General features: G+C 36.4%; 3 protein-coding genes and 1 pseudogene across 3 annotated transcripts; 1 reads left to right on the top strand and 3 right to left on the bottom strand.

Moving 5' to 3' along the window:
- Positions 1-250: 250 nt before the first annotated feature.
- LOC147543236 (protein CASP) lies at positions 251-13,214 on the bottom strand. Its single transcript, XM_086637662.1, has 19 exons — positions 12,816-13,214; positions 11,842-11,952; positions 11,146-11,324; positions 10,178-10,327; positions 9,309-9,397; positions 8,980-9,089; positions 8,646-8,740; positions 8,419-8,474; positions 6,870-7,035; positions 5,818-5,910; positions 5,427-5,555; positions 5,040-5,159; positions 4,643-4,723; positions 3,340-3,447; positions 2,106-2,249; positions 1,899-2,003; positions 1,105-1,184; positions 650-741; positions 251-545 (listed from the first exon to the last, which is right to left on the bottom strand). Exons 1-19 carry the CDS (start codon positions 12,901-12,903, stop codon positions 490-492), a joined length of 2,052 nt encoding a protein of 683 aa, XP_086493788.1. The 5' UTR covers positions 12,904-13,214; the 3' UTR covers positions 251-489.
- A 2,776-nt stretch (positions 13,215-15,990) lies between these two features.
- Positions 15,991-17,694, bottom strand: LOC147543235 (serine--glyoxylate aminotransferase pseudogene; annotated as a pseudogene).
- Positions 17,695-18,752: 1,058 nt separating this feature from the next.
- On the bottom strand, positions 18,753-19,385 carry LOC147543234 (uncharacterized). The gene has a single exon (XM_086635403.1). The coding sequence runs from the start codon at positions 19,383-19,385 to the stop codon at positions 18,753-18,755; it is 633 nt and encodes a 210-aa protein (XP_086491529.1).
- A 3,774-nt stretch (positions 19,386-23,159) lies between these two features.
- On the top strand, positions 23,160-26,591 carry LOC147543233 (Cytochrome c oxidase biogenesis protein Cmc1-like protein). The gene is made up of 3 exons (XM_086637450.1): positions 23,160-23,371; positions 25,320-25,467; positions 26,293-26,591. The coding sequence occupies exons 1-3, from the start codon at positions 23,317-23,319 to the stop codon at positions 26,369-26,371; spliced, it is 282 nt and encodes a 93-aa protein (XP_086493576.1). The 5' UTR covers positions 23,160-23,316; the 3' UTR covers positions 26,372-26,591.
- The last annotated feature ends 953 nt before the right edge of the window (positions 26,592-27,544 follow it).

The raw sequence follows: 27,544 nt of genomic DNA, 5'->3' as shown, positions 1-27,544 counted from the left end.
CCTCTGTTAAGATCATATTAGAAGCATGGGAACGGAAAATGTTTTCTCTGGCTTCTCTATTCTCGTCGGAAACAATTCCATGACAAAGATTTCGATGCTATACCATTTAACTAAGTTTTGTGAAGTTACTCATTAATCCTACATCAAAAAGTGTCACTAACACTGGATAAAAGTTGGTCTTTCCAGTGGAAGTTCTTAACTGATTTATTAAAAAATTGTAGGGTGGAAAGACTCTTTAACCATCGAAAAGTGAGGAAGAACAAACTTTTTTATTGCTATTTCATCTCTCCAAAATATATTAAAGCTATAATGTGGAGCCACTCCTTTACTTCCATTCTTAGGTTATTGTCACGTTATCTTCTAATGACGCAACATAGTAGGCAATAGATGTGTATAATTCTACTACATGTACACTGTTACGATATTTCATGAAAATCGACTTCGTTCATCCACCCAGTCTGTCACAGATTGTTTTTTTTTTTTTGCGTATTAAGGCGAGGATAAATTTCCATCACCCGGCAGAGTTGTGGCTGCTGCTTGTTGTGCTGAAATAGACGAAGACAGCGTTACAGAGGATAAGAAGTTTTTATGGGTTCAAAAGTAGATAATCACACCACCAAAAAAGAATTATGAGTGGACAGGCGAGTACCTGAGAAGCTCAAAGCAGACATCTTGTACAGACAAGCAAACACCAGAAGATGCAGACCTATTGAGTAGAAAAACACGAAGGTTCGAGCATACCTACAGAAAGGTAGACGAGCCAGATAAACTAAGAGCAATCTAGAAAGAGAGAAAAGACGGGAGAAAAACAGCTAAGCGATGATTTAAGTTAGAAAAACGAAGTCAAAGGTGGAAAGACTTGAAAAACAATTCGCATTTTGCTTCAGGGTCATTAAATGGAAATAGGTCAAAATTGTTGGCTACACGGGGACTAGAGACAAATATTTGTCTCAATATTCACATCAAATATTACTCAGAAAAATTTGAAGAAACGTCAAAAAACAAAATTTGGTTATGACTTGCTCATAGGGGTAAATTATAATATTAATTGCAAAGATAGATGAAAGAAATCACATTATTAAGTGAATGGGAAAGAAAACTTACTTGTTGCCAAGGAGAAAGCGACCACTGCTAAGAGTGATTTTATCCCTGAATCCAAGTTCCTTGTACCTCTGATCCTTCTCCTGATTCAATACGAGGAATTTGAGAAATCAAATATACATAATTCGACCTATGAAAGTCAGAAGGCTTGACAGAAAATCATGTTACTGATATCCGTGCAGACAACATAGTATATAAACCTAAAGACAAATCTGCATTGCTAGTAGGCCGAAAATGAGTGCCGATAAGGCCCCGGCTATAATAGCAATCAAAATGACCGAATGGGTTCAATATGATGGACTTTGGGTCCATTAAGAAGAGATTACTTTTAATTATAAAAGCAAACACCGCCATTTTTTGGCATATTATGTTATTTGTAATCACTTCTCTAAATATTGTTTCATTTCTAGTAACAGTCACTATGGGAAAGGAAGATCTTTGCAATTGAGGCCATTTTAACTTCTGTTAGGGCAAAAAACAATTTCTCTAATCTGAGCTCAATCTTTGAGTTCCAATATATTAACCTAAAATTTAGAAAATAACTACTCCTAAAGTTTTTACTTATCACTTCTCGGTTCAAGATAACAAAGACACGCTACTTCTATAAACCCAATTTAAGAGATAGACATTTAAAAAAAAAGGTAACCAGTTAAAGCACCATGTGTCTGAGAACACAAAACCAAGTTATAGTGAAGCGGGAAAAAAAAATCAATGGAGGCAGCTTTAACAAGATCTGGAAAAGGTGCCTCCTCAATACAATTTGGCCAGCGCGAGAAATGGACTTAGAGCATAAATACCTTTCTCGAGAATGCAGCAAAAGGATTTATATCATCCTCGTATATCTTTTTGTACTTGGATTCAAAGTCTGAGCTGAAGCCACTTTCAATATCACTTTCTGAATGCTAAAAAATGATCACATAACCACACAGAAAGTTAGCCAGGAAAAAAGCTAGATGACAAAAAACCAACTAACCTAAAATTTAAACGAAGTTGGAGAAAAGCACCTTCCTTGATCCTCTCGACACTAGTTTCTCAAGACTGTAGTCTTGAACATATCGAATCTTCCCGTATAGTTTTACATTATCAGCTTTGGTTTTTTCCAACTCTACTGATAGCACCCCTATCTTCTCCTTCAACTGCCTTACTTCCTGGCTCATTAGGAAAAAAAAGTAGAAAATTGACATACTAGGAGAATTTGAAGAAAGATGTGATACATTTTACATGCAATGATAACATATAAACTAATCAAATGGCACAAGGCAAAAGAATTATGCAGAGATAAACTGCGGAAGACGAACAACTGGGATTAGCTAAGAGTAGCCGGATTTACTTGGATTATACGTATATATTTGGTAAAACCATAAAAATTATCAATTATAATTTATTAGTTTCAGATAAATAACAAATGCATTTTCATTTTATAGCCTTTCGGATAACTACATGCATTGAACCTTGTGAATGTATGACTGTCCACAACAATTGACATGATATTCCGCCATTACATACACGATACACCTGATTTGCAAAGATACATGATCATCCGTAGATTATAGCCCACCCAAACAGCAATGGACTTATAAATAAACGAACAACTTCCAGATGCAAATTATATATATATATACTAATTTAGAAGCTTTTATAAAAGAAATCACAATTTATTATTGTGTAATTCCTAACCTATTTCTTACAGTGAGTGAAAATAAAGAGGAAAATGCATCTTATATGGTATTGCTAAGTGCTAGTCTAAAAATATTTGATTGTTTAGGAGAAGAGGAAAGTAACTAAATGTGCAAGTAAGCTTTCAAAAGAAAGCGGACAAAGAGTAGTAGAAGAACTGATGAAAGAAAACAAAACATAAACCTTTTGTTTGACCCTCATTCTTAACTTTTAGTTTTGGCACTTCGGGAAACCCTAGTTTTGGGAAGCGAAGGGGCATCAAAAACAAGGGAGAGGAACAAAAGTCGTACTCGTTTTAGGAAGGTCCTAGATGATTTAGCAGTGAAGAACCTAACATTTTAAGTTGCAAAAAAGTCGTTTATTACAATGCCAGAAACTCCCTGACTAGCAAGTCCCCATAGGTGGCTGGATAGTGTCACCGAGTAAGTCATTTTGGAAAACGATTTTCAATTGTTGCTTACTGTGATCAGCCTACTTCTTACTAGCGACTAGTCAGCAACTAACAATAAAATCCAATTTATACAGCTTAGAAATTGAATTTGCATTGGTCATAAAATGTACCTCTTCTGTCTCTCTTAAGCGTGTTCGGAACCTATCCCTTTGATTGCATATTACCCTAAGCATTGAGCTTTGATCTTGATCAGATGATATATGTTTCTGCTCCGCAATCTGATAACACGGAAAAAGTTAACCAAGAATCAGATTATCGTAGCCAAAAAAGTATTTCCACCAAAAAGCAAAAAAAAACCAAAACATATAATTCTAAATGAGAACTGAAGGTAACAGAAACTAAACATCAGTAGCATGTTAATTTGGTAATATTCATCAACACAGATTCTAGTTCACATAACCCTAATGTGAACATCATTTTATTTCAAATCAAATTGAGCCCTTGCATTAAATTAGACAAACAGCGTCGCTTGTACAAATTTGTTCACTAATTCAAGCCTTTTACAGTTTTATGTCTATTTCACCTCATCACCATATTATATATTACATAAGACACTCATTCCGCCCTCAAAATATACATATAAAGAGTTCCAGATTGTAGATAGATACAGGATTGAACACCAATACACACAGAAAATTATAAAAACCTCACAAGCTCAAAATCAACTAAGTCAATCTATATCCGTGGGACAATCCACATACTCAGCTTGTTATGCCATATGTTATATGTATTAACAAATGTGAAAATTGTGGTTCAACATGTTCTAGTAGGTATTTAGTGAGGGCATGGGGTGGTAAATAAGATGTGAAAATGAAAGTGGGCTGACAAAATAATGCAAAAAAAAAAAAGTGTACAGGTCTTGTACATTCTTTTCCCCTAATTTCTGGATATCTAGATTGGCATCTGAGAAATTCAGGGAACTTGCATCCTTCAACATTCAGAGCATATCAAGCGAATTTAACTTGTGCCGAACTGGCTTAATTTCAGTCTTATTCCATCTTAAAACCTTCTTAGGCATCCAGATAGCATCACAACTCACATGTTTGTGGATGCACTTGATGAAGTCAAATGCTTAACCACAGATTTAGATGTTGTTTTATAAGTACATAAAGGCACAGTTAACCATAAAACCGACGATTTGCAGGTTGCGGTAATAGTTGGGACTTATTCTTTTTTCCATTTTTTAATAAAAATAAACAATTTATATTAGTGAAGTATGAAATATACAACTCAGATATAATTCATCTGACTATCCCAATGGTTAGACTAAAGATTTAAGACTTAGAGTTGCAAACAAATACCTGAATGGCCTGAAACCAAACACTAGAGAATTGCTAAAACTACAGGAACGTGATCTGATCGGAGTTTCTAGCAGACCAGAAATATGGGTATAAGAAAAGTAAAAATGGGTACCTCTGATAACTGAGCACCCGCCATGTCGTGGAGATCCCAATCATCAATACGAGAACCTTTTCGGTCCACGGAGCTGTAACCCTGCACCATTAGTAGAATGATAAGCTCATATACTGAAGCAAATTCAACATAATTGAAAAAGAAAATAATAACGATCAAGGGAATGAAATGAACGGAACAAGGAAACATTCAAAAATAGTTCAAATAGATAATAGGCAAGTTCTGCAAGCTGTCAGCACAATAGGGTATGGGCCGCAGTCTGGACTTCCCATTCAATACCAGCAGGAACTTCCGAGTACTATGAAGCAATCAATCATGTGGCTACCTAGAACTTACGGAGTGATTTTCCTTTTAAAAACATCATTGAACATGGTTGAAGGAGAACAAATGAGCATACCTTCAATATATCATCTTCAAGCTTTGCTATCAACTTCTGTTGTTCGTTCACCTTTGCATTAAGTTCAGCAAGCTTGCCTTCAGCCGTTTCCAGCAAAGCTGATTTCTCTGAAAGCTTGACCTGAGAAGTTAAGGAATACATGATAAAAGCCAAGTCACGATTGAATACATCTAAACGTCTAACACAAACCTACTTTCCCACAATAACGAAGTTACTAATGCAAATAAGCACATTTTTGAGATATGGTGCCAACCCAAACAAAACATTTTTATTGTAATCATTCTGTATCTAAGGGGTTCAATTATATGGAAGTGAAATGCTATTTGGAATCATAGTTGAAACAGAAGGAAGAGAAGAAACAAATCAGCGCATCTAGTATCTTCTCACCTTCAATTGAGTAAGCTCATGCTCCATTTTACGGTTCTTGTCCAACAACAGTGACTCCAACTTGCTCATTTCTTCTCCATTTGTCGCTACTTCCCAATCTTCAGCTTCAATGGAATTATAACCCACTGCCTATGTAAATAACAACAAATAGTTTAATAGAATAGAAATGTATCTACGGATACATGGCACTAGAAATTACAAGAAAAATTGCACACAAAAATCGAAATTGGTTGACTCTTTATCCACCCATTGTGGAGCTTGGACTCAAAGGCCTAATTTTGGATGGATAGGATTCTGACCATCCTGCACAAAAACCCCTAATCCCTACTACAACGTACTGGTGTCTCAAAATAATAACCTTAAATTTCATGTATATGAAGCAAAGTTTTACCTGCAAAATTTTAACCTTTTTACGCAAATCATCAACTAATTTTGTTGTGGGTCTTGCCTGAAGCTCTTTCTTGACATCTTCAATAACAGTATCCTTCAAGTAAAACAAATACATAATAAGTTTTTCAGTAGGTAGCACCCAATAAAGATGATAATAAGGGTCTAACAGACAATAGACAGCCAAGTTCCAATAGATGCCAGAAAAAGACAGACGGACAGAATACCTTAAAACTAGGTCTGTTCCTTTGGAACCAAACAGGGAGTGGCGATCAAGCACAATTTGGAGTTTATATAAATTACAAAAAAATCTAGGAACATAAATTACAAAAATAAGGTACTCCTAGTGCTTTATTTCCTCAAGCTCCAAATAGAAATTCTGCACCAATATGTAAACTTTCATATCCTCGCATATGCACTTTTTTTAGTTATGCTCAAAAAAACTTACACCTACCAATAGCTGAAGCTCACTAACCAAATTAGATCCTCGGAAATAAGCAAGTAAAGTGGCCCATGATTTAATTTCTTTTCACCTTTTCTACTGGTGTTATTTCTACCAGGCTATCAGCAAAATGGAAAGTTCATTTCTTGCAAGTGAAGACTATGAATTACCAGAATAACACTCTGACAAAAGAAAAGAATGATAAATACTCTCTCATCTCTATTAACTAATGACTTGTACTTCGTCAGTTGATGAACAACTCTACTGGTGGTTTCTGGGTGTCAACTAGTATAAAGAGAAGCACCATAAACCAAAAGTGATGGAAGTTTTTTTCACCTTTTCTATATTTCTTCAAATTCTCAAACTAAAAGAACTTTTAGTTGGGATAAACTCCTCAAATTGGTGTCAAATTTTAACCAGAAAAAAGGAAAACTTGAGAACTAGGAGAGTCCCAAAAATGTTAGTAGCACAATCCATAAAGTAGACTCACATTGACACGTTATAACCAACTCCTCTATGGCGCTATGACATAATTGTCTTCCATACATGTATTGAATATTATCATATCTTCTGCCAAACCAAAACATGTTTCAAAAATATTATAAAGAAAATACCTTTTCCCTTAGTGATGCATTCAACTTCTTGATCTCATTCAGGTGTTGCTCTCGCTCACTCGACAAAGTAGTCTCCATATTATGGAGTTCCATGTTTAGTTCTGAGATAATTTTCTCTTTTGCGCTCAAAGAATTTTCAAGCATACTGTTTGAATCCAAGTTATCACTGCCAACATAACAACCTAAGGTGAGCATAGAGACATAAACTTACTCATTACTTGGAACGCCTAACACAGTAAAACTAAACCTAAAATAACATTAGATGTCTAACAAGCGATAACAAATAATATGTAAAACCACATAGCACCACAGCAGGAGCCCCGAGCCCAGTATTAACGCTCCTACTTTCCTTTGTGGGGAGTATGAAATATGAACTTTACAGGCAAACATGCATACCAGCTTTCATCAGATTATAAAATGGAGTCCATTTAAAAGCATTCCTACTGAAGAGACTAACTGATCGCCCGAGTAGTTGGTCATTTATTTGCGCAGACAAGTCATTTATTAACGCCATGAGATGCTAGGCCACCCTAAACCAGTGGCAGTGCTTCTCAATGATGGAGAAGCCAATTTAATTTTATTCTAACTGTTAACGTGGCATCCTACGATTCCAGCATCATGTGAAAATATGGTCTATGGCTATGGGACTTTCTCGAAGAGACCTATAATCTGCTTAGCTCCAAAATCGGAACTTTTTCCCTGACCTCCAGCATAACTGATGTGAGCAATCTGCTAAGGAAGTTAAGAAGGAATCATATTTATGCGACGAAATCTAGGTTATCTGTAGAGTTATTCAACCCAAACAAATTCACTTTCCTATTTTTCCCTTGCAAAATAGATTCAATTGATGTCAACAATAAAAGACGGAGAGCAAATAACGTGTGAAAACTCTAGAAGTAGACCTTCAGATTGCATAGAAAGTTAAGTAAAATTGATCAAGCTCTGTTTCTTTTATGGTGATAATTTTGTATATCACGGATATTATTTTAGTTAAATATCCATTAAGAATTAAATGAATAAAGAACAGTAAATATAAACATAGAATATTTTTCTCCGGACACTCTAAAGCAATGTGCTGTATATCAATATGCCCTTCACAATCTGAAAAATATATTTACTCCAGTAGTCCCAACACCTTCTGTCCAAAACTTGTCACTACAGAACCAGCAATACTTCTTGAGAAAATGATAGCAATCTACTGACTGGCTTTCTTGTTTCTAGTTACACAGGGGACTTCGTCTTTTTAATATAAAATCATTTTTTAGATCCATCGAAGTAAAGTTTATAAACAAACTTGCAACTGGCTAATCAGCAATTAATATGATGGTCTAGAATCCGCGATGAAAATTAGTCATAATAATCACTACTTGTATTTTAAAGTTTAAGTTAAGTTTAATACATGGAAAAATACCAAGAAAACTCACTGCTATTAATTGTACACTCTTTTCGAAGCAATCCATACATCACCAGAAACAACATATATCACTATATCGTTATATCCTTTGTGAGAAGCAAAAAAATGAGATTACCAACATAGTTCAATGTTCACCTTTTCTTACTCCCGTTTTCTTCATTAGTAGATTGTAACTGGGAACGGAGAGCTCCCTGCAAAGACATTTATACCTAATAAGGGTGGCTCTCCTGTTCAGTTTATTAATCAGAATTACTATTTCACAGCAAAAAGTTCATTGCTACTTGTTCCTTTCTTCTCTATTTATTAACCATAAGTATTATTAATATGGCAATTGACTATTATGATGTAATGCATCAATTTACCTTCTCCCTTTCTAGACTTAGCAGACGAGTCTGAGCCCGTTCGACTTCATCCATAAGGAGATTGACTTCCGACTGTTTAGCTGCCCGGTCCTCATCTGAAATGGATAAATGATGCAACTAACATAAGAACACTACCAATAAAGCAATGAGTCATTAATAATAATGAGGATGATAATGAAAGTGAGCAGCTTATTATTTGTTTTGCATACGTATGAACTTCTAAATTAGTAGCTGAATGTTACAAAAATACGAGCGACTACTAACGTAGGCGCTAGAGCAACAAAATTGACATCGATCTACATATTGTGAAAAACATTTCTAATCGAAATTCTACCTGATTGAGCACGAAGTTCAAACATCTGGCTCTGGGCGAATTCATGCAGTTTCTGCATATTTGAAACACTTTCTTTGGCTTGCCTTAGTTGATCCTGCAACAATCGCTCCCTGCCCTCATAGGGTCATAAAACTTGTTACGTGTTAATGTAAGACTCACAAGTTAACTCCATGTAGTTACAACTAGCAAATTATAATATAAAAATAATCTACATCTTTAGTACATCATAATTTGAGCTCTCTTGATTCCTGACATGTGATCTCCCAGTCCCAGGGGTTTTAAGTAAAATTGGATTGATGGAAATCACATATCAACAAAGAAGTGGATACCTATCTTTTAGGACTTCCAAAGTTTTCTGATTCTCCTCAGCCAAGCTGCGCTGCTTGATTTCCACAATTTCCTTCACCTTTTCCTCCATCTAAACCACAAAGAATAAGTGAGCCTACTTGCATAAGTAACAATATGCTATGAAATTTGATGGCAACAGTTCAGACTGCAAATATCATGAATAGAGCCAAAATTTCAAGATCCAATGCATTTCCACTTTGATTAACACAATTTATAATCAAGAGAAGTGACGAGCTCAGGCTAAGCTTTATACGAAAAGGCAGAACCCATGAACAACACAAACCGGTACTCCAACAAAAGGTCTTCCTTTTTCTGATCAGTCAGCGCTATCGTGGTTTACTTAATAGAAGGCTCCACTTTGCAGACGTTTGAATACTTGTTATGGGTTAATAAAAATTGAAGAAAACTCAAGCCAAATTCCATGGGATTGGTAAAACGAGTGTGAAGTTCGAATGTTTATCTATTCAACCATGCTCTTTCGTGTTGGTGTGACTCCAAGGAATTGGTTTCTTGATGATTTTTTATTTTTAACCTCATACAATATACTATATCTAGTTTATTCTGTTGGTACTCCGATTGTTACTTTAGTAGTCATCTTTGCAGATCTAAGTTTCATATTTGATCCCTTTCTTTCGTTTTCATCACTTTCTTACAGCATTCTTTTCTCCTAAAATCCGTCCTGGGCTACAAATCTCGAACAGTTTTTAGGTGATAGCCCCTCTAACTATTGAAGCAACCTAGTCACCACAACTCGCTATAGATTTAGCATTAATTAAGATCAAACCTACAAACAAGACGTCAATTTCATAAAGTATTAAATGTTAATACTTAATATTCTTCACTCAGCTACCTGTTGTTCTAACTGACGGTTGCGCTCTTCAAGTCTTCTTATAGTTGCCTGCTGGTTCTTTAAATGAGTAGCTTCAGTCCTGAATTCCTCAAGTTCAACCTTCATTTTTCGGTTTTCAGACTCCAATTCGGACAAGATTAAATCTTGCTCCTACATTTTGAATTAAGAGTGAAAAAATGAGTTGCACAAAAGTATTAAGTGAGTAACAAATAATAAATCAATACTAGTGAAAATAAGCAAAGAAAACACGAACACGGGATAAGGAATGAAAGAGAAAATAGATAATAACTGAAAGGCTCATAAACATTTTGACTTTAACTAGGGAAGCTGGGAGACTAACTCAGCGAACACATTAATTTAGTGAAGGCTCCAACTGTAAAAGTATAAGTTTACAATCTATGATACAGACCAAGCTTCATGAACACGCCATTATTCAGCTGAATCAGCTCCATCATTAATATCTTGCTTTCAGTAGTCTTACACATGCAAGTATTGTGCATGCCAAGTAAACTAATACTTAGACTCAAAACTGCACAAGGATGCCTATCACTGTGACTTTGGACAAAATAGTAGGGAATTTGGCCACAAGTGAGCTTTTCGGATGTCTATCACTGTGGCATTAGAGAATTAAGCATTTGTCGTACTAAATGACTAAGTCACCCTGCCACCATGATTAGTTAAAACTAACTGTGTCAGGCACTTTTACAGACATATTAAAAATGAATTTTACATGCTAATTTTCCAGCAAACACAACTTTTAGTGCCATTCCAGATATTTACAGAACAAGGCATCGTACAAGCACTGTACGAAAATAAATAAATAAGAAAATAAATAACGGTCTAATCAAAACGTGCCATGCCAAATGTGAGTGAAAATGAGCAGTCAAAGTGAAACAAACCCGATCAGTTGGTTTCCCCAGTTTAGTGACATAAGAGGAACATCAAATACACAATAATCTGATACTTACAGCAATTGAAGCAAGAGCAGGATAAGGATCCGGTGCCTCATAAAGTTTCTGGTAAATGTTAAGGAAAGCATTTTCTCCAAACTTTGCTCTCTTCGTTAAATTGTCAACTTCTTCTTGATATCCCTTGAGTAAGGAGTTAAACAAATTTAACTTTTCATCTGGCGAAGCTTTTTTGAAATCTGTGTACGGGAGACTATCACTTAAATCTATCTATGTAAAGCATGAAAAACGTAAACGGTCCAGTGTCCTATTACACGCTACAACACAAAAAGCTTCAAAATACAATACTATGGGTTGTTAAACTTGAAACATCCAAGTAATCAACCAATCTGACACGATAACAACTTGCCATGGACTCAGAGGCAACTTAATATAGCGAACCTGGCAATGATGTGTCCTATTATAATTATTATTTATTATAGAGTGACAAACAGTAGAGAGAGAGAGAGAGAGAGAGAGAGAAGGTGAACTGTTTCTCAGATCTGAAAAGCAGAACATGGAGAGGTCGAGGTCAGCGGTGACAAGATATTCATCTTTTTGCCCATCTGCTTCGTCTTAATTTATTCTTTAATACATATTAACATATAATTTACTATGACCGAGTTCTTCGATTAACCAAAAAGTAACTTGGCTTGGCCTTAACCATGTTGGCCTCCTGAGACTAACTGCGTAATGAGGCTGTCAAGAATCCAATACCTCGAGTACTCTCTGCAAGCTTCCGTCTGTTTTTCTGGCTGTTTTCCTGATTTTCAGCTATCCTTAAACCTTGTTCGTCCAATACACTCCTCTCCTTCTCTAAATCAAAGTCTGCAAACAAGAAAAGAAGCAGAGAATTTAACTAATCTTTCCATTCCACTGATTTCCGATTTCAGTATTAGGAAAATCAAGATAAAAAAGACACTGTCATAAGCACAATGCACAAAGCTTCATACATTGAATATCAAGAAGCAGTGTTCACTAAATATAAATAATTAGGAGTTAAAAGTAAACAGAACCACTAGAAGAGACTAATCGAAATGGTGTAGCACGAAGGAAGACTTAAATCATTCTACACAACTAGGAACTCGCCAAAGAAGCATAAATAACATAACTAAATAATATCATACTAAGTTGTATTTTCCCTGAGACATCTAAATCAGAAACTGTACCTTATATACCGAGAAAAAATTAACGAAAAGTACTCGTTGCTATAATAAATTGTGGGTGACACTGATTAAAGCGAGTTGCTACTAGCAAAATTTGTTACTCATAAGGAATACAAGATGGGTATTTTGAAAATTGAAACAACCAATAGAATTATTAGTAATGATAAATAGCAACACTTTATAATAGTGGAAGCATATTTCAAGAAACAAAACACATTGTCAAGTAAATCTCATGTGCAATACTGTTTCCCACCAAACCCTGATCAAGGTTTTAAATACATCTACACAAACATTTTGACAAATTATCATGCTGATTAATCTCACTATAATTAGATCCAGAATATGATCGATTAGTAAATCCAAGTAGCAAGCAGATCAAACTGAGAAATTTGAAATTCTTTTATAAAGTAATCTCAAAATAGCGTGGAGAATTACAAATTCGGAAAGGGCGAAGGGATTGAATGGGTATGAACAGAACCAAATCTCTATGTGAAACTGAAGGGAAAATGAAGAATAAGTTAATACCTCTCCAAAAATTTGAGACAGCTGCAGTTGGAGAAGGAGATGAAGTTCCTTTATCTCTTTCTGGTGCTCCTCCTTGAGCGACCTCCATTAATGAATCTGGATCTAAGCAACCAACAATTCTCTTCTTCTTTTTTGTGCTTTTAGCTCTAAAATTTGTAGAAATGGAACTCTAGGGTTTGATAGATCCTATAATCGTCCACTTGGTTTTTTTCTGGAATTGTAGCAAGAGAAGCAGAAAATATGTCAGAAGAGAGAAGAAAAGGTCGAAATCTGGATTTCTTTCTACAACTTTGGTGGTATTTTAGCGGGACCGACTCGGGTGGCTATTTACAAAGAAAGCTTATACTGGAGTGAATAAACGGAAAAGTGGAGCCCTTCGGGACAAGAAGTGCATGAGACGTACTTGTTTTTTTCTTTTTTTTATTAAAATCACAATTACATTCACAAATGAGTTAGATCCACATCGTTACATGGTATTCGATTGTTATTCCTCTGAGAACTATATGAGATTTACATAAATAAAGTTCTTCGCAGAACTTTCGAACGTAAAGTGCCTCGTGAAGAGAATTGAATGAGAAGACACAACTAAAAAGAAAAAAAAATCCTAAAGGTCGAACAAAGAAAAAGATTCTCAAGATCGAGAACGAAAAGAATCTAAAGGTCGACAAAATTATTGTACCGAGATTAAAGGTGCCCCCAGTCGAGAGAACCACCGCCGCCATTGACGGGAAAGCGGCGCCGCCACTGAAGAGCCGTCGCCATCACGATGAAAACCATCGTCACTACCGGAAACCACAATGATCCAAACCACAAAACCACCACCAAATCATACCACAAAAACAGACTCCCAGAATCCCCATTGAAAACCACCACCATATCATACCACAAAACCACTAGAAAACCACCAAGAACCCTAACTCAAGCCACCACCGTCTCTTTTATTCAATGCCACCACCACCACCAAACACAGCAACTCAAACCACCACCATCATCTTCGTTCAATCCCCGCTACCACCATACAACACCAATCAGACCACCATCGCTTCTGTTCAAACCCTTCGCCACCACCATAAACCATAAATCTAACCACCACAATACACCACGACCACCACCTTATCAAGAACACAACGGTTAACACACCGATCTGAGACCCTATAAACTATTTATGGAGAGATAACAAACTACTAAAGAAAGGTAAAAGGGTTCCGCCGAAGGGGGGAATCCTTCGCCGGAGGAAAAACTCAGATCTGTGAAAGACGATTTTAGAGAGAAAGATTGACGATTTTCTACAAACTATAGATAACCTAGAAGATATGAGACAAACTTGTCAAGCCTAATCAGTTGTGGATATAGTTCCCGTTTTTGCCACCTCAGACCCAAATCTATAGTTACAGAGTTTTTTTTTCGCAGTGAAGGTTTCGCGAGCACACTAAGAAAATCTCAGTATTTACTAAGCTTGAACTTACACCAACAACTCAGCCTCTGGACACACTCATGAGCGATGTGGGACTATCGTTATCCCTCACCCTTAGCGAAGAGTTGTCCTTAGTTCTGATATTCCAAAGATTATTATACAATCTATTCTTCATTAGTTTGATTTGTGATTTATTATGAGCTCCATAATGTATTGGTTTGCCATTTATTTGGTTGTCATGCTTATTATGTTATGATTCCGTGGCAGAATGCTCCATACCTTAGTTTTCATGGTGGCCGACGTGGAAACTTGGACTTGGGGCGTTACACAATTAATGTTAGATAATTGTGCTATAAATTTAGAGACAAAGTCTAAATTACCTTTCAAGATGATGACGAAAGATAGAGAACAATTGATCCCAATTTGAAAGAGAAAGAGGAGAGTAACAAATTCATACTCATATCCTAATTATAGAGTTTAATTTGTGTGAAACTGATTGACAATTGAAAAGGCAACATGTATATAATGATAATTTACAAACATCAGATTTCACATATATGTCTGCTTTGCAGTCTGGATCACTTTAGATGTGGTCAGTTGATTCATGAACTCTGAAAACAAGCATGAATCAAGTTAGGAACAAGAACTCATAGTAAGGCTTCTACATCTTCTACCATAAAAGATGTTTTGCCCCGGACAAGAACAATAAATGGTGAAAGAATAATAAATTTGAAGGAAGAAAGAAAATGAAACTATTATAAACCTATAAAAATACCTGGTAAAGGAAGAGAAGTAAAATTTTGGAAAGAGAGAGGCAAAGAATTTGATGAAGCTGAAACGGGTATCAATGAATACTATCTCTTCAACATCTCTTTCTCATTAGACGACAGACGCGAAATTGATTGAATACTATCACTTTTTGTTCGATATATCTAGATGGTTGAAATTGATGATGCAAAAGTGGATTTCTGAGATAGAGAAGTCCGAGTGAAATAAACGGTTGTTGGAGAACAACTGACCGTAAATGAAGAAGAAGCATCAAGTGGGGGGAGTAGAAGGGTTTTGGGTGTCATTGTGACGTTGTTTCGATTGGAGGGTCCCGATTAAAAGATAAATGGTTAGATTAAACCAAAGATTAATAAAGCATTAAGATTACAAGAGGATGGTTGTCAATATGGATGCCCAAGTCAACATCCAACTTAGCAATCAGAGCATTAATTTTGTCCTAATCACAACCTTTCTGTTTTGTTATATAATATATATATACACTAGGGTAAACCCGTGCCTCCGGCACGGTTAAAATTAGTTGCATGTTTGTCTATGAAAAAACTTACTAAAATTTCTAGTTAGGCGACAATAATAAAGGAATCAATATAAAATCAACATGTTCAAAATTCCATTATTGCGGGACAATATCTAAACGGTCAACAACACAAGTTGTGTTTGAAACAAAAAAAAACATAAGTTGTGCTTTTTCTTTCGCTTTTATTTGCTTTCGACTACTTGTATAAAAATATCTTTTGTATCTGCACTCTCTCCGAGGCTTCCTTAGTTCGAAACTTATACTACTTCATGCATTATTAACGTGTATTTAAAATTTCATGAGATTATGTACCTTTTTGTTCTTAGTTCTTATCTTAATAGACTCGCCTCAGAAGACATATCATCTTTCGGGCTATATAACTCGTGACAAGTTTAACTCTCCTTGAATACGATCTTTAATTTCTTCTTTATGTTCTCTCTAATAATAACATTATTTTAACAATCATCACATGCTAGAAGGAATCAAGGTAGTGCTATTCTGCAAATAGGCACAGACAGCTGCCACTCCACTTCCCAGCTTCATCGGGTACCCGACGTCTTTGAGGATCATCTCCACTCCAGCTAAACAACCAAGCAATTGGAGCTGCAAAGTTGCATTTATAGTAAGATTCCACCAAAAAATCAAATTGACGTGGTTTTCTTCTTTTCTTGTTTTCTGAAACTGACTTGTCTAAATCTAACTCGTCTTACTCAAATGAACCTAAACAAATATTCTGAACTATGAATCGAGTCAATTCAGAAAAAACAAATACTTCCGTTCAACTGGTCAGAGAGTGAAATGAAACATGAAGTAGCTTCTTTTTTCGAATACTAAAGAACTGAAAGTGGCATGGTATTCATATGTCAAGCAACATAGGTCACTCCATATTGGTTGTTGTCACTGAACCAAATGATCATGTACGTACTAATGTACTTATGTTGTTAGGGGAAAAGCGTTTTGTGTATAAAAGGTAACAAATCTCAACCCGAATAGCGATTGACCTCGTAAAAATTACTCGCTATGCTATATATATATATATATATATATATATATATATATATATATATACCGCAAGCTTGTGCACAATTTGTTTAATGTTGTACCACATGATGATATGAGAATTACTTGTAAAGCATGTTCAACTCATGAGTTGGGTGAGTCATTGTAAATACTCCCGCATCGCTTGGGAGAGTGTTTGGAGCTCATACCATAATGAGAGCTCAAGCTTAATAAGTGTCGAGGCCTTCTGGGCGGGCCTCGTGGAGCTTCCATGAGGAACAAACCCTTTGCGCTTAGCCTTGGCGTCTAAAGAGGGGACAAAATCAATTACTGCTAAGACTTAAGTCATCACAGTCATGAGTGATAAAGACGATATTAATTACATTCAAAGTAACTTTCGGTACAATTATCCGGAAAGTGTTGGAAAAGTGAGAAAGTCTGATTATTTATGCAATATTAGTCATATGGCAATAGAGAATTCGAATCTATAGATCATGGAAATGGGAAAATGAAGGAACAAGCAAACATCGCATACCTCATTCAAGTTACCAAGATGGCCAATTCTAAAGACCTTCCAGCTACTTTGTTCAAACCTAGACCCAAAGCTTAGATTGTATATTTTCCATGCCCTTCAAACAATTTCTGAACTGTCAATATAAGAAGGAACAACAACAGCAGTGACAGTGTCACTAAACCATTCCTCCTTTTGTGTACAACTTTTCAAACCCCATGCTTCAACAACAAGCCTGCATATATCAAATTGTATGAATATTCTTCTTCTTTTCTTAAACCGGAAAAGTCAATTGAAATTAATCATCAAGAAATTGAGCAAGTTGAATATGTTTAACGATGTTAATATTTAACCTAAAAACAATATGGTCTACCAAGTTTCAAAGATTTCTTGATGAATGAAACAAATAACAAATGAACTACCAAAAAACAACATAGGCCTACGACAACATATTGCAAAGATTTCTTAACGAGCAAAATAGAAAACTGAGAAGAAAATTGTAAGGAAAGAAGTTTGCTTACCGAGTTGCTGTGGCAAGACGGGTGTGCCTAAGAATAACATTTCAAGACCTTCCTCAAACAAGATATCAAGAGCAGCTCTCAGACAATATAAGAATTGAACGGGTATAAGACCAATAAGTTCGTAATGTCATTTCTTGAGTGAAAAATGTTCAGTGTAGATTAAAAGTCACCTCTGAAATATGCTTAAATCGCAACTCGTATCCATGAAGATCTTTCGCAGCCAACTCTTGAGTTGGTGTCGCTTGGTTCATAAAAATAAAAAACCACAAAGGCATAAGAAACGAGTTGGAAAACCTGAATCGGCATGAAAGAATAAGAAGAAAGAATATGAAACAGAAACAAATTAATAATTCAATCATATTATTCAAAAAAAAAAAAACAGAAACAAATTAACAAAGCAGGGAGGCATTTAGTTGAGTGTTTCCGGAGAACAGATAATCCACCATGTGCAGAATTTTTTGACAAAAAAAGAAAAATAAAATAAGTCTTTAAGCATAAGAGATGGAGTTACCGCGAGATGCTATTTAGATTAAGTTGTTAGACTGATTGTTGCCATTACGAGCCTTATATATCCACCCTATAGATGAAAATCACAAAACTTGATCAAACATACACAAACTAAGATGAACAACCATGAAGATCAAAGTAAACAAAACTATCAGTTGCAGTGAGATTATCTTCTTTGACATATATTTATCTAGATATATCACGAGTTTGATAAAAATATTAACGTCAAAATACCCCAAACCAAACAAACCAAACCATATATTTATCTAGATATATCACGAGTCAGAGTTAGTAATGTAGGTAGTAAAAGGGAGAGAGAGAAAGCTTTTCTCATTTATCTGGCCGTTAGAATTAATCATAACCGTGTAGATTATAAATGAAAGGGTTAGACGGTCCAGATTAATTGACTTGTTTACTTTCTTGTATGATGTGGCCAAGTGGGTGAACTAATTTTTAATTTTTAGGATAGGTAACAGATCTAAAGGTCAAGACTTGATAAAAAACGCAACGAACGGCTAGATTTATGTTTCGGCTTGTCACAGTCAACAAAAAACTTTGCGTTTTATATAATAGATATGTATAATATATATACTTTTTTCAATTGTGCCTCGAACCCCTTTTTTTGATGGAAATAGGCTATTGCCTAGTTTAATTAATTTTATTAACTTTCAAATTGAAGACATCAGTTGGCTTTATCAATGGCCAACTGACTTACAATACATTGAGGAGTATTCATTGTCTCCTCCATTACTTTTTCATTAGAGTTAAAAGTTGATTGCGCTAACAAGTGCGCGACTTGGTTTGCTTGACGGGTACAATAAGAAAAAGAACAATTCGTTAGCTTCGCATTCTTGATATCCACGACTAGAGCTCGAATCTTCCAAGGCATTTCATCATCAATTGAGCTACAAGCGTTTACAACTACTAACGCATCACCTTCCACGGTACATCCATACTGATTAAGGTCAGTGGCTAACCTTATAGCTAATCGAGCTGCTCTAGCTTCAGCCTCCATAGCCGAAAGAGCTCTAGTTGACTGGGTTAGAGCCATTATGAACTCACCCTTTGCGTTTCTACACACAACAGCTAATGCTGCCTTTCCGTCCTTGTAAGCAGCATCAAAATTCACTTTCAAATTCTCTCGATCTGGCGGGTTCCAACTTGGTGAGAGTTCAATCTTACTTGTTTCATCTTGAATTGGAGATTCTAAACTTGCATCGGAGAAGTCTTGCTTCATAGTCATAGCATCTTTGATTATGACTTGACTACTCGGATTTGTTCCATCAAATACACATTTGTTTCGGGCTTTCCACATGAACTAAGCCACATAACATCGCAATGCAATCACCTCTTCCTCTTCTTTACCTTCAAACCACTTACACAGTAAGGTGGGAAAGGTAATATCTCCTTCCAATCTTAGTTGTAGAGGGTGACTCATCCAAGTTTCCCCTGCAAGTCGGCATCTTCGGAATAGATGGTCAATGTCTTCTTCTTCATTCAAACATACAGAGCACAATTTTGAAACTTGTGAATTGAATCGAAGTGCACGCTTCTTAGTAGGTAATGCATCTTGGAGTATCCTCCATATAAACATCTTCACACGCGGAACGAGTTCCACCTTCGTCCATATTTGGCGCCAAGTGATCCCATTAGGCAGCTCCATGTTTTGCGAAGAAGACGACATTTCTTTTTCTAAAGACTGATAGAGTGATTTAGATGTGAACTCCCCCTTTATTGTGAATGTCCAAATTAGTTTATCATCTATATTTCTGCCTATCAATGGGATTTGCAAAATTGCATTTGCTGATAACGAATCAAAAGTAGCTTCAATAATATTCTTGTTCCACCCTCCATCGATGTCAAATAGGTCACACACCTTAAATAGGTTTTTTACATCGGTGTCATCTTTCTTAGTTCCCGGTTTAAAACCTCGGAGGGTTGGAACCCATGGGTCGTCCCAAATTCGAACAGTTTCTCCATTACCAACCGAGTAACACATTCCATCTTTCATAATACCTCTCATCTCCATCATACTCCTCCAGGTTAATGTACTTGTTGCTTTTTGTTCATGTTTCCAGAAATCCTTGTTTTTTAGGTATTTGGCCCTTAATAATTGTACCACAACGCCTCCGGTTCCGAAATGAATCTCCATATTAACTTTCCCACCATAGCTTTATTCATTGTACCCATATTTCGAATGCCCAGCCCACCATTCTTTTGACTAGCTTGTAGCTTTCTCTAATTCAAGTAATGCATCTTGGGTTTTTCTGTATTTTGTCCCCACCAAAAGTTTCGCTGAACCCTTTCAATTTTATCAACAACTCCTTTAGGTGCAATATTTGTCGATAAAAAATAAATGGGAATCGACGATAGTTCACTCTTTAGAAGCGTAGTTCTTCCCGCAGGAGATAAAGTACTTCTTTTCCACCCCATTAGTTTTTTTTCAATTTTTTGTACTATAAAATCATACGAAGATACTTTATGCTTTGGTTTCAATAAGTAGTTACCCAAGTATATTTCATCGCTTTTCATCTCATTAACTTCGAGCCTATTCAAGATAAATTCCCTTCTATCATCTTCACAGTTAGCACTAAATTGAATTGATGATTTCTGGAAGTTGATAAGTTGCCCTGAGCATTGAGCATACATATCTAGGATGTCTTTTAATTTTGATACATTGGTCTCACTAGCTTTCCCGAAAAAGAACAAGTCATCGGCGAACATAAGGTGGCTAATACACGGAGCATATCTGTTAACTTTAATTCCATTATACAACCCATCTTTCTCTGCTTGTGCCACCAATTTTGTGAGAGTTTCCGAGCATAGAATAAATAGGTACGGGCTAAGTGGACAACCTTGTCTTAGCCCTCTTTCACTGAAGAAGTGGCCTTTTGGGCGCCCATTCAATAATATCGAAAAAGATGCAGTCGAGACACAATTCATGATGAGTAGATGTGTATTTCCAGTAATACCATATCGTGTAAGAACCACACTCAGAAATTTCCATTCCACCCTATCGTATGCCTTCGCCATATCAACTTTCAAAGCAAAAGAGCCATCTTTCGTTGAGGTCTGCGCAATAGAGTGAAACATTTCTTGGGCCACAATAATATTGTCAGAGATCTGACGTCCGGGTACAAATGAATTTTGTACTTGAGAAATAAGTTGCCCTATAAGTGGTCTGAACCTGTGTGTTAGTATCTTTGTAACAACACGATACAATACATTACATAGAGCAATTGGTCTGAATTCCACTGGTCTTTCAGGTGCCTTCACTTTTGGAATTAATGCGATGAACGTGTGGTTTAGATTACCTGGTAATTGACCTGATATAAAGATGTTCCTGATTTGGCTAGTAGTTTCGTCACCAATAATCGACCAACACTTCTTGTAAAACAGAGTTGGAAAACCGTCAGGTCCAGGCGCTTTAGAAGATTTCATCTCTTTAAGTATGTTCCAAATCTCCTCTTTCGATGGTGGCGCACTAAGCATAAGGTTCTCTGTAGCTAATAGTGGACAGTTTGTGAGTTCAAGGCCTCGGGGAAGTCGTCTGTTTGTTCTGACCTGGATGCCCTGTAAAAATGATCAATGAACTCATTAGAAATTTTAATCGGGTCTGCAGACCAGCTCCGATAGGCTAATTTGATAGCAAGAATATTATTTTTCCTCCTTCTGCTAAGAACCGAGAGGTGGAAAAATTTGGTATTATGATCGTGATCCTGAGCCCAATATTTCTTTGCTCTCTACTTCCAAAAGGCCTCCTCCATTCTTCTTAAATGTTCCAACTTCACTGTAGCTCTTTTTTCCTCCTTTAAAGAGACCGACGAGGGTGACCGATTTTGTAGTTCTAGGAGATCTTTTTCAGCTTGTTTGATTTGAGAAAATAGTTGCCCTACCCTGACTTTGCTCCATCCCTTTAATTTCTTTGCCAATTGAGGTAGTTTCTGAACAAATCTCCCATTAGTCAGACCCCAACTTTCTTTCACTACATTGTCAAACTCAGCATGAAGAGTCCAATGAGCTTCAAAACGGAAAGGAATATTTCCATGAGTTTTCTGTTTCGAAGTATTCATTATAATAGGTGCATGATCGCTATTAAACCTCGGCAAGTGTTTAACTATCGAGTTTGGAAATCGAAGCCTCCATTCAGGGTTTGCAAGAACTCTATCTAACCTTTCTCGTATATGATGTTGGATTCCTCGACCATTTGCCCAAGTATGGGCCTCCACGTATGAATGATAGAGGAGCTTTTTGGGATTTTATGAGAAATTTCAGTTTTAATATACAGGAACCGTGGTGTGCGATGGGGGACTTCAATGCTATTACCACTAATTCAGAAAAATGGGGCGGATCCGGACTAAACAGTAAAGCGGCAGAACAATTCAGAAACATGATTACAGATTGTAATCTTATTGATTTAGGATACTCCGGTCCCTGACCTCTAAGGTGGAAGGTCTTACCACTTCAACCAAGGGTTGTTGGCTATATATGTATAATATTACATTACATACATATATAAGTTTTAGTGGATAAATGAAAGACATTATTGAGCGGATTATGTCGTTGAGTAATTACTCACGGTCAGCTTGGGATGGAGCGTCGAGTAGACATTGAAAACCGCACCCAACTCATTTATTTCATCAGGGTCGGTCAGGTTGAATCTAAGGGTAGGATTCGGTCGGACACGGGAGTCTGCGGGTTTTATTTTGATAGACTCGGGCGGATCGGGCACGGGAAGTTGAAGCCCTCCATCAACGGGCGGATCGGGGCAGACATTTACTCCCTTTCACGAGGTCGTAACCCGCCTGTGTCCGCCAACCAGATCGGCCTCGGTGGTCACGGGTCGAACATGCTCGGGTTTTCCCGAAAAATAAATAAATTAATGAACTAATAAGGTGCCGTCAGAAGGACTTTAAAATGATAGTCATATTGAGTCGGGACTCGGGTAGAAGGCCTTGACCGAGTCTCGCCCACTATAGCCCAAGGTAACAGGCCGGGTAAGCCCGACTCGGGCTTACTTTGGTCGACGAGTCCCAACGGTTCGGGCGAATAGGGCCGGGTCTCGGATTCCCATGCCGTTTTCCCAGTCCTAGTAGTACTAGTACCTGTACCACTACTGTTTACCTTTCTAATTCACGTTCCTAATCTTAGCCAAATCACAACCCAAAACCATATACCCCCGTCTCCATCTCCAAATGATTTAACCACTACTTTGTTGAAGACTAGCGAGTATTTCCCTTCCTCAAATGGGTTACATAGAAGAAGCCAGAGAAAATCACGTTAAGAAGAAAGTAGAAGAAGGTAAAATTTTCCAAAACCCCTAATTTTGTGCCCTTAAACCCTTTTCTCCATATTAGGTTTACCAATACCTTGCATTTTTGGTATTATTTTAGTTAAGCACTGGGTATCCTAATTTGATTTAATCTCTATAAACCTATCCCTCCGAAGTTCGATGGGGATTTATACATTCTCCAATTTTAAGTTTTTCTGGTATTATTATGTCTTCGTTTCAGAATCTAATTGTTCAATATTTGATGAAAACCCTAGTAAACTAACCTGCTAGAAAATACGGGTTCAACCCTGTTCTTTTCAAACTTAAGTTTAACTGTAAGCTATTTATCTGTTAAAAATGTATCTGATTCTGTCGGGTGTATATGCATTTATACTTTTTTTCTTTTGTAATTCTGGTGGAAGCTTAAACCAATTCACTAATCTCGCAATAGATGGTAATCTTCTAAGTGATTCACTGGCTTCTTGTACAAATTGGCTAATGGTTGGGCCCTAGCCATTCACCTAATTGCTTCTTTAATAAGTTGGGTTAGTTTTAGACAAAAATTTGATGGCAATCAAGGGATTGATTCCCCAGAGATGATACTATGAGCGGTCACAACCCAGGCTGAATCTTGGCCGGTAGGGGTGTGCAAAAATAGACCGAACCAATCAAACCAAACCGATCCAAACCGGTCCAGTCGGTTTTTAAACCAAACCAAACACCGAGTGGTTTGGTACGGTTGTAGATTTCCAAAAACCAACTGGCTTGGTTCGGTAAGTGGATGTAATTTTTAGGAACCATTAAAACCAAACCAAACCAGTCAAGTTAAATTAATATATATATACATAATTTTTTCTAAATTATATCTATCGTGTCTCTATAATTTCATACAAATACATATGTTTCATCAAGTTCTACCCATTCAAAACAACAACACTACTACAATATAATGTTACTAGCTACTATAAAATATTTCGGTCGGTAGCCTGCACATGTCTTTAATGTTTCAAATGTTTTTCCGATGTATTATGTTAATTTGATTGTTTCTCCAGGTTTTTAAGGGGTGTTGTCTTTATTTTATATGTCAATGTATGAAGAAAGTAACTCGATTTGCCGATTTTCATGGAGAACAAATTACTTTTATGGATGGTTTGGTATCCAGTGGTATCCAAACCACTTATGATGGTTTGGTTAGTAACAGAACCAAACCTTGACCGGTTTGGTAACGGTTTGAAAAATCACTAACCAAACCACTCAACGGATGACACCAAAATACTGGATACCGAACCAACGAACACCCCTATTGGCCGGGGTATGTGATCAGACAGGATTTAGAAAGAGAAAGGACGAGATACGGCCGGATACAGCCGGGATCGTGTCCTGGCAAACTATCCTTTTTCATGATTTTGAAAGGGGTGGTGGCTGATAACACCAAGTTAGTTCATCTTTTGAATGTTATATACAGGATGAACTGGGATACTATTATGCGGTTCTGTAATAACGGAAGTAAATTCTGACGTGGTTGTAAAAGAAAAGAGTTTGCGAGCCAATAGTTAGTGCCCAGAAGGTAACGTATATCCATTAAACAAAAAATAAAAGACGGCGAATATAAATAAAAAAAATATGATTTATGTCAATAGGGTTAAAAACTTCAGTGTACGATGTTCCTAACTGTATAATGATCATCTTAAGTGAAACATTGCTTATACGTCCATCATAATATTTTCAAAGTTGGTGCTGTTATTGTGTAATTAATTGTGTCATAGGCGTCTTGACTAAGGTTTCATTCAGGAACGGCTCAAAACCTTGTTTCACTGAAATTTGTTTTGTTGAAAAGTTCGGTTGTCTGGTTCAAAAGAAATTTATGTATTGTACGGTAATAGTGCATAATACAAGCTTATGATCACTCAAGTCTAAATCTTGAACCATGATTTGATGCCCTAATTCACATTGACGTCTTTATGTTCTTTTGTCTAGCCTTACGAAGCAAAATGAAGCAAAAGGCACTTAAAGAATGCGATCTTTACACTTCAAAGTATGCTGAGTGTGCTTATGGGAGAACATTTTCTGTTGTTTGGAAATGCAGGAAAGAAGCAAAAGAGTTAAATGACTGCCTTCATCAATTGTAAGTCTTGTTACACAATTCTGCATCTCTCTTCCTCTTCATGGTCGTTTTCTTTTCTAGTCTCTACTTAGTACTGTAAGCGTACAGGGATATTAGCTGCCTCTGTAGTTAACCCCAACAAGTTATTCTTCTTTAATAAGTATTTACTCAATTTTTCCATGAGTATTATTTCCATAATGAACCTTTGTCAAGGGAAGGGACTAGAAGATGGGGATTTTCGCTGCTACATGTGCTCGCTTTTTAACGTTTATTCAGGATTCTTTCTCCCTACCATCATGTAATTCCTGTTGCCGGAGCTTACTCTCCGTGTTATAGTTTTTTCGGTATTGGTTCTCACCTTTTTCCGAGATAAACAACTATACTAGCCTCGACTATAAAGAAAAGGCGATAATTGACCTCTTTGCTACTTTGTTTTCAATTTTTTCCGTGACATTAAGGTGGATACTTATGAGCATAAGAGTCTTATGATTAGATTGTTAGAGCCATAGGCAACTGCACCAACAATCTGTGATCATCACAATTTTCTCTTCCTTTTTTAATTTTTCTCGAGAATGCTTCATGTTTGGTGCATAGGACCCATTTTGCCTGGGCATAAGTGGTATGAGATGATCATAGATTTTCCTGCTAAGAATTAAGATATGACGTCGAATAAAAAGATGAGATATAAGATCAGAGAGTTCAGAGATAACCTGTGTTTAAATTAATATTGTTTGTGTAATTATGAACCAATTGACGCATGATTTACCATGTTTTTCTTTCGCAATTATGAACAGTTGACGAATGATGTACCGTGTTTTTCTTTTGTTTTTCTTTTGTTTATTGCAGCACAAATGATTCTGTTTTGGAAGAAATGAAAAGACAGTACATGCTTCAACAGGATGGTAAGGCGTCTCTTTCATCTTAGGCAATTCTCAATTAGTCAATAACCAATACTTCATCATCGAAACGAAGAAAAGTATTTTGTTTTTGTGGTAGTGGAAGTGAAAACAATCATAATCCTATGAGTATTTACTCGCAGTCATGTTAAATCTTGATACTGTTTTGCAATTTGCTCTTCATTATGAAAATTGATTTCGTTGTATTATTATTGACATCAAAATGACAAACAATTAGGCACTTGGATATAACCATGCCTCATACTTAAGTTCCGAAAAGTATGTTACCTCGAAAATAGTTTTGACGACAGAGCCTGCCCAAGCAAGCAATTGGGTGTTCACGGTGGAGTTAAAATTGCCGCCCTTCTATGTAAAAAATTAGAATAAAATATATAATGATGCTTTGAGGAGTATTTAAACTTCGAACTACTTTTAACCACTACACTACAATTTCAATTCTATATACACATTTTTTTTTTTAAAATAATGTTTTTAAACTCAAACTTTTCCTAAGACCCAAATAACACCTTATAAAGTCCGTGAGGCCTGCGGAAGACGTCCGTTCAAACTGTTATTGGCGGCCCCTCTAAAGGCGAAATTTAGAAGAGCATTGTGAGAAAAAGGGGTGAAAATAGCACTTCAGGACGGTGCTTTTAAGAATACCCGAATAATGTTAAAATTTTCAATGGGGACTGAATTTAATTTCAGTCAGGAGGACACTGTGGAGCTTATAGAGTAACAAATAAGGAATCCTACTGAGAAACGTTAAGCCTTAAATTTTTGCTTGCTCCCAATTTATACTTGCCGAAGAGGATGATCAAGGGAATTTAATGGACTGAATAACCAGGGAAATGCTTCTTTTACTTGTAGTAAACGTTTTGTAGATTTTGTTATATAATGATAAATGATATATCACTGTCTGGATTAACCTCTCTCTCTCTCTCTCTCTTTCAAGTTCTCAGTAGGAGCATTTCCATTGGGATATTGAAGAAAAATTCTTAGTTTTGGACTTGTCCCTTTCCTAGATGACCCGTTATAGATACTTTATTGAAAGCTTTTCCCATGTGACACTCCAAAATTCAAGTACTAAATTAAATCATTGCTTTCAAAAATTTAATCATTGAGGTGGCACTTCGAGATCTTCTGAAGAACACTCTTATGAACATCACCAGAGAAAAAAGAACTCCAAAAATCATAGATAT

Source organism: Eschscholzia californica, unplaced genomic scaffold, assembly GCF_041429995.1.
Source record: "Eschscholzia californica isolate CP2 unplaced genomic scaffold, dmEscCali1.0.p SCAF_4, whole genome shotgun sequence".
NCBI classification, from domain to species: domain Eukaryota; kingdom Viridiplantae; phylum Streptophyta; class Magnoliopsida; order Ranunculales; family Papaveraceae; genus Eschscholzia; species Eschscholzia californica.
Note: the sequence above shows the minus strand (reverse complement) of the source record. Positions and strands in the feature narration are given on the sequence as shown.

What these genes read in the sequence shown, in the direction of transcription:
- LOC147543234 (XM_086635403.1), bottom strand. Translation starts at nt 19,385, where the DNA reads ATGTGGAAAGCCCGAAACAAATGTGTATTTGATGGAACAAATCCGAGT.
- LOC147543236 (XM_086637662.1), bottom strand. Translation starts at nt 12,903, where the DNA reads ATGGAGGTCGCTCAAGGAGGAGCACCAGAAAGAGATAAAGGAACTTCA. An exon ending in ACCGTCAGTTAGAACAACAG is followed by an intron (nt 9,398 to 10,177) that starts GTAGCTGAGTGA and finishes TTTGTGGTTTAG; the next exon opens with ATGGAGGAAAAGGTGAAGGA. An exon ending in GTCTGCTTTGAGCTTCTCAG is followed by an intron (nt 546 to 649) that starts GTACTCGCCTGT and finishes CGTCTATTTCAG; the next exon opens with CACAACAAGCAGCAGCCACA.
- LOC147543233 (XM_086637450.1), top strand. Translation starts at nt 23,317, where the DNA reads ATGGGTTACATAGAAGAAGCCAGAGAAAATCACGTTAAGAAGAAAGTA. An exon ending in TAAGAAGAAAGTAGAAGAAG is followed by an intron (nt 23,372 to 25,319) that starts GTAAAATTTTCC and finishes TCTTTTGTCTAG; the next exon opens with CCTTACGAAGCAAAATGAAG. An exon ending in AATGACTGCCTTCATCAATT is followed by an intron (nt 25,468 to 26,292) that starts GTAAGTCTTGTT and finishes TGTTTATTGCAG; the next exon opens with CACAAATGATTCTGTTTTGG.